Source organism: Belonocnema kinseyi, chromosome 4 (genome assembly GCF_010883055.1).
Source record: "Belonocnema kinseyi isolate 2016_QV_RU_SX_M_011 chromosome 4, B_treatae_v1, whole genome shotgun sequence".
Lineage (NCBI taxonomy): Eukaryota > Metazoa > Arthropoda > Insecta > Hymenoptera > Cynipidae > Belonocnema > Belonocnema kinseyi.
In genome coordinates this window covers 142,031,668-142,039,074 of record NC_046660.1, presented here as the reverse complement: position 1 = coordinate 142,039,074, position 7,407 = coordinate 142,031,668, and the positions used below count along the sequence as shown (strand labels likewise).

Sequence of the window (7,407 nt, the reverse complement as noted above, 5' to 3'; positions counted from 1 at the left end):
CGAGGGCGCATACTTTGAATAAAATATTTGTTATCATTCTCTTGAAATAAATGTGTTTTTTCTTGAAAAAATACCGGTTTCATATGTATACACCTGGTATGCGCAAGCATATTTTAACGCCATTTAACGGGGTGGAATAAACCATTCTCGCAATCGGTTTAATAGAACGGGAATGCACCCATACCCTGAAAAGATTGAAATAATAAGATCTTATCGGGCTCCCACTAATTTGTGTAAACTCAGACGGTTTCTAGACATGGTCTTGTGATATAGGCGGTTTGTAAGAGATTGTATCATAAATGATGAACCACTTTATCGATTATTAAAGAAAAATCGAAGATTTGAATGGGCGATGATAAGGAAAAGGCTTTCCAGGATTTAAAATCAGCTCTAATAACCGTCTCTACGTTATCTAGACCAGCGTTTCGCAAACTGCTACCCTGGGTAGGGTGGCTACCCGGCTGTAGGAGGATATCACTCCGGGCAGGATAGCTCGGTAGGCTCCAAGGCAGGCTCCCCGCTGCGAGCATGCGACTACTTTTGTTGATCTATCACGTATGCCCTTCATTGTTCTGAGATTGACACCTGTTACAATAACTGAAGTTATAAAGGCATGGCACAATTAAATTTAAATAAGCTGAATCAATTTCGTAATATAATTTTAGAAATATGGAAAAAAAGTTCATAAACATCGGTTAATATTTTCACTAAATTTGTTCGAGGCAATCCATTACTGGACCACTTTGCAGCGTAACAAAAGTGCAATAACTTATGAAGTTATTAACTGATTTTTTCTATTTTATTTTAATGTTCTCTTCATAATCCAGAAAATCTAACGCTGCCCATTAAAATTCGCTAATGACTATTTTACAAAATTTTCTATTTTTCCTACTCGGTTATAATTTTCTAACAATAGCAAGTTCGAGCGCGTCAAGCCAGCACATGCCCGCATCACAGGCAGTGAAGTGTCCCCATTTGAGTTTAAGTATTATGAAAAAAATCTGTGAAAAAAATCGCTGATCTAGACCAGAGCTTAGTCTTTCATTTTACAAAGAAACTGACGCAAGCAGTACAGGTTTAGGATTCGGTCTCACGCAGATCGAAGGTGGTCAGCTTTATAATTATCGCGCAGACCAGCTCACTGATCCACTACTGTATAATTTGGAGGCCTGCCACATGGTCTTACCTTTGAAATGTTTAATGGCGTTTCAAAATACGTCCGGGCATATGACACCTGCTGTAAGATAAATATAGACCAGGCTGGTCCGGTAGTTCTAATACGTAATAGATATTCGAGCAACGTTCATCGGTTGTAGTTGCAGACATTTTAGATCCGCTAACACCAAGTCGTTTTGGTTGTCAGTATATTTTAGCCTTCCAAGCCATCCTTACCAAGTGGATCGCGTTCTTACCTCTAAGAAAAGACAATGTCGTTAATCTCTAAAAGTCGTTCAAGGAAGCAGTCATTTTTAGATGGGGAACTCCTAAAGTACTGTTCCCTGACAATGGCACCGAGTTTGTGAACAAATTAATTTCAAAGGCTGCGTCGTAATCGGGAATTAGGCATTGGACTACCCCCCCCCCCCCCCCCCATATAATGCTCGAGCTAATCTGGTGGAGCGGGTATCGCCAGCGCTCCTAAATTTTGGCAGATAGTCTAGGCTGGCAAAATCGTCATTGAGAAAACGAGAAGAAGGAGACCTCGATATCGTGTTATTAGCTGTAGAAGATTGAAAAAGTAAGATCAAGCCTTTTCCGGCCCTTCCCGATTAAGTTACGCATCATATGAATAAAGCATCGGATAGTAAGGCTAAGTACTATAATCACCGTAGACGGAACATTCTCTACCAAATAGGTGACATCATCTGGCGTAAGATTAACACTTTGTCGTCTTCGGACGATTATGTCACTAAGAAGTTATCCTCAAAATAGGTTAGTCCATTCAGGCTTGTAAAGATCATTAGTCCGGTAATGTATTAGATCCAAGATGAATTGGGAACATATAAGAAGGCCCACATAAAGGACCTTAAACATCGACCGGGTGCCGTTGTTCTGAACAAGGAGAGGCCCAATCAACCGAAACAACAGGTTTCCCTCAGATGCATGATTAGCGCAGGATCGTCGGTACTGCTCAATCCGGATACCGAGCCCCGTCCCGGCGAGTACACAAAAAAGGGGAAGAGGGAGGCCCCTAAGGCCCAGAAGCACCGAGAATCGACACCCGACCACAATAGACCAATGTAGAGGTAATACGCGAGGTAGAGCCAAGAGCCGAACGATCGTCATCCCGATCGTCCATCTGGTTCGCCGCAGCAGACCAAAGGCTACCTTCAAAATCCTTTCATGTTTTATGGCCAACGTTGTAGACTGAGATCTTACGTTGGGAACTGGGCAGCGACGTTAGAGCTGTTGTGCACAAAGCAGATCTCTCCCGTCCTTTGCGACGAGGGTACTGTGAGAGCCGCCTCGGATGTCATCGGTCAAGCCAAAAGTAGTATTGATTCCGAGCCTAATACCGGATTCGGTTCCACTTCAGGCTCAAAGGCGGGCTCTGTAACAGTTACCGGCGCGTTCTTCTGCTGGCACGCGTAAGATGTATGAAGCAGCTTGCATTTCTCGATGATACCATCACCGGAAAACGGGTGCTGGAATTGCCACCTATAGGAGTCTCTTTACTAAGCTTGCTCGGTTTCAAGAGCGGTGTTTTGCTTTTAGTGCGGAAAACCTTGCTCTGTCTAAAGGCCTTCCGCCACATGCTACCCTAATATTAGAGGCGACTCTAATTATCGTGATTATTTTGTAAGCTCTTTAGGTTTCTTTTTTCTTTATTTTCCTCCTTCTTTAGTATAGTTACTTTTAAGCATTTTTCCCTTAAATTTTTTAATTAGTTAAGTCATTAGGTGGTACAGTAAGCCATGAACATTTCTCCCTTCCATTCAAATTCGAATTTAATTACCAGTATTTTTATAGATCTACGATTTATAGATTGATTGTGTCTATCGGCTAAAACTTACACCACTTCGTTTGAACTAGAATTTGTCAATTTAGGAAGAATTTTAGGATACAGCAATACTTATCTGTTAATGGATCTGGAAGATAGCAGACTTTGATCGATATGGTCTTTTATACACCATTACTGTTAAGTTTGGGCATGTCAATTGCTGCCAAATATCAAATTTGTTTATATTTAATTATTTTACGATTCCAGTTACCTTTGAAGCTGTATTTCATCTAACTATTTTTTCTTTTTCCCTTTGAAACACTCTAAAAAAATAAATACCCTAAATACCCTATATACTCGCAGTAAAGTTTTACGGCCTATGCTAAAAAGTTCTATTTTATGTATCTTTTGCAGTGTCTAAATTCGTACTATGATTGTGGTGTGATAAAAAATATCTTAAAGTTGTCTAAAGATATCTTTACGACACGGTCATAGGACCCGAAGGCAAGACGTGAACTAAAGTGTCGAGGAGTGAATGTTACCAAGGTGTGGTGATATATGCGGTGTCTCTGGGATAACGGAAAACCTCTCAGATTAAAATTACCTTATCTATATAAGTGGAGCTCTGTAGAGATTGACCAAATATCTCGCTAGCTACTCATGCGAACAAAATGAGTTCTTTCAAAAATCAAAAACAAAACACCCAGGGGGAGTCGGCAACAACCCCGCTAAAAATGCATCTTCTCCTGTGAAGATGGTAATTACCTAAGAAGCCTCAGAGCATACTTTAGAATCTCTTAATTGGGAAACCATCTGAATGGAAAAAAGGAAAGTAGCCAAACGTATTTTCACTAATTCCAAAAATTATAATAATAGTTCGTCTATTGTGCGGCATCTCTCAGTAATGCTTAACAATGGTATACACCCCTGTTGCATGGAGGGAGGTTTAGGTGGTTTAGTAAGCCCATAACTTTCCCAACCACAACTAGCCTCAAAGTAGCTGGATTACAGGTTTAGGTTTAGATTACCTACTATGAGGCAGAATCTTGCTGACCGTTAAACATGAACTCTTTAATGCTGAAAACACTAGAAAAATAAGCTAAGAAAAAATCGAAGTGTAATAGCAAGTTGGACTATGCGGTGGCTTTTAGCTACACCTACCAGCGCCTACTCTCTCGTAGGTTTGGTGGGAAAATACGGAGCGCATCTATCTATTTCGAAATCGCAAGGATCCTTTACCATACTAACAAGATCAACTGATAGGGTTTTTCTCTCTCGGCAAGACTTTTCTTAGAGCACGAAAGGTTTAATTTTCTTAATATAAGACATAATTGTGCTTAAAATAAGTTTATTCTCGCTAGAGTAAAAAAAGCGTTTCACGACACAGAGGGGACAATTAGTGATACCGTAAACAGGTGGATGCACTTCATGTCAAACAGCAGATTGGTACACACTTCACTACATGGTAATGAAGTGAAGGACAAAGTTTCAAGGAATGCTTACATGGAGGAATTCTTTCATCAACCCAGTAGGCGCTTGTCATTGAGAGACTGATTCGTGTTTTAAACGAATCTGGGTTTTAAACTCAAGATTATGTGCATGAGCTGCTGATCCTGTTAACAGGAAAGCGCAAGGGCAACTTAGTGGAACTCATACGGTCAGCCCCAGGATTGTTTACTGATTATGTACGATGACAATTAGACTTATAATAGCATATGCTCTAATAATCCAGTGGCGAAGGACTGATTAAGTTAGCACTGTGAGGTCACAGATCTACATGATATCAGTAAGAGCATACAATGCTAGAATAATATTCTCGCTATACAAACGGAAAGAATATCAACATGAAGAGAAAAAATAAGATTATTTAAACTAGTAGGTCTAATTGGGTACATTGGCGGCTTTAAAAACCTCTTTGGGAACATTAACTGAAATCTATGAGAAGAATCCCAGGGCTAAAATGACAGCAGCATCGGGTACATTCCTTACGGTTTCCAGGCAAAAAGAATAGCTATTAAACCTTGGAAACAGGAACTGTGTATACGAGCTTATGAAACTTGGTGAACCGGGAGGACCTTCTAGTGTCCACATAGTATGTGCTCCGTAACTTGCAAATAAACTCGATAAAGACAGCAAGATGAACATTCAAATGTTTGTAATTATGGTGCTACGTTGAAATGAACGCTAGAAGGTCATGGAGTAATTGCAATAGTTATTTTTTTGCCGCTTTAAAAATAAAAAGAATAAAATACTTTACCTGTCATTAACTTCTTAGGTAGGTGATTTCAAGTGAATCGTAACTTCTGTTTGTAGGATATGCTACATTAGCGATTATCAATGCGCTTGAAGTAACCTTTATTAGACGTTAATAACAGGCATTGTACTTTTAAATATTTCTAACGCTACAAAAAAGACTTTTGCAATTACTCCTTGACCTTCTAACGGCAATTTTGTGTAGAATCATAATTGAAACAATTTCAATATTTATCTTGCTATTTTCATTTAGTTTTTTGCAAGTTATGGAAAGGATACTATGTGGATACTATAAGGATATGCTGTAGTGTATCCGTTCCGATCACCTAGTCCGCTAGGGATGGCCTGCATATTTACATTTGTTCTGACAGTCAACCAGTAAGTAAGGCTCTTACATTTGAAAAGTTTACTTCCAAGCTAGTCTGGAGTTGCTTTTAAGATATTCTTAAATTTAACGGTAAAAGAATGGCTGAAACGAGAGTTTCACAATTCCTGATTACCTCAAAACCTTACTGCGACATCCCATACGCATCGTACAAAGGAACCGCGCGTAAATTTCTCTCAGGAGAGCATGCGAGATTTTGGGAAGAAACCAAAAACATGGTGCATTCTAAGAATTTCATACCTGGAATATTTTCTCGAACCAGCAGACAATCGTGACATCCCCTAAAAATTATTGTATGCCTTAATGGTAAATACTGATCCTACTGGAGATAATTAACTTTTAGTGTGTAGTACAATAGGGTTTACCATTATGCTATGGGCTGTTATTACCCTGCCTGTCAGCTTGATAATAATAAGTCCTGGCTTAGTCTAGAAATGAAATATCTTTTTCCGATAGAAATAACTAGTCAAACCTCTTTATTTCAGTCCTTGATTAAAATTTGTAAAGGGAGTTGAAAAATCTGAAAACTTCAAATTGGATAAAGTTCGAGACTATGTTAACAAAATTTCTATAATATTCCATACAAAGGGGGTTTTCAGGTTGCTGATCAACTTTGAGATGAAAATTTGAATCTAAGATGGTGACCATGTATTTAAATAAGTTAGCAAACAACCGGATTTTTAAGAAAGTCGGTAACAGGGGGGTTTTTGGATTGCTGCATAATATATGTACAAAAAAAATTTCACTAGATGACGCTATACACGTACATATTATGACCAAGCATAAAATACGAGTAACATATAATCTGACATGAAATGACACCCTTAAAATTAATATTTTAGAAAGTAAAAAACTCTTTTTAACTCACCCAAGATCCAGTAGCACGTAATGCTTTCGTGTTTTAACAGAAGACATTTGTTCGAATAAATACTCCCCTGCTAGAAAACAAAAGCTTCCTAAGAAAGCCAAAACACCAATACCAACTCCATAATTACAAGCATTGGCATCTCTGTTATACAGACACGTTTCTTTTCCTGATTCGGTTACATATCCTTTACTACTAATGCAGCCAAAGACAATGATTGCGAAAAGCTGAAAAAAGATTTTATAAAAATGGTTAGAATTGTGACCGTTGTAAGATAAGTTGGTGTCATTATATAAGCTACTCTGATATAAATAGTTAACTAGACGCAGTTTATCTTAGATTGTGACCCTGGTGTCGCCATGCCACGTTGTTTAAAATTCCAGGCAGACTAATTTATGGGATATACAGGTGTGCGTATTTAACCGGGCACTCTACGGGTATTCATTTAATATCCGGAAATTTCTTAATTTGTTCAGATTGTGAAGTATTATGAAGTTATTTTAGTTAACCTGATAATATGAAAATCAGAAAAGGAACCTTAAACAATCGTTCCGACAATCAATACTATGTTTATAAATGCTGACTTTTATTACACGACACAAATTTATTTTACATTGCGCTAAAGATGCTTGATTTAAAAAAATTCTTATTGACAGATTTCTATTTATCCTATGGAATATTCTATCTGATTTACCAGAAAACTAACTGTGAAGCAAAGACAGACTGTTGGTTCCTTCTATGCAAAATCCAGGCCTATCCAAGACACGTCTGGGAGTAATATTACCAAAAAATTGAATCAAATCACACAATGTGCTTTTACCCAAGTTTAGTAGAGAAAAGTGTCTTTTTTTACCTCTTAATTAACTAAATCCCACAAATTGCCCTTCATCGGGTCTGGCTTGGACTCATCCAGGACGCAAAGCCAGAAGTTGATTTCTTCTAAGCCAAAAAGGGCGTTTATCC

General features: G+C 38.3%; 2 protein-coding genes across 2 annotated transcripts in view; one reads left to right on the top strand and one right to left on the bottom strand.

Moving 5' to 3' along the window:
- The window catches only part of LOC117170713 (synaptogyrin), a 349,909-nt gene that overhangs the window by 167,835 nt on the left and 174,667 nt on the right, over positions 1 to 7,407 (bottom strand). The window contains exon 2 of the mRNA XM_033357716.1: positions 6,448 to 6,671. Within this exon, the coding sequence (XP_033213607.1) occupies positions 6,448 to 6,671 (224 nt within the window). The remainder of the gene's footprint in view (positions 1 to 6,447; positions 6,672 to 7,407) is intronic.
- LOC117170715 overlaps positions 1 to 7,407 on the top strand; it is a 228,121-nt gene that overhangs the window by 124,974 nt on the left and 95,740 nt on the right. The gene's annotated exons all lie outside the window — the stretch shown is intronic.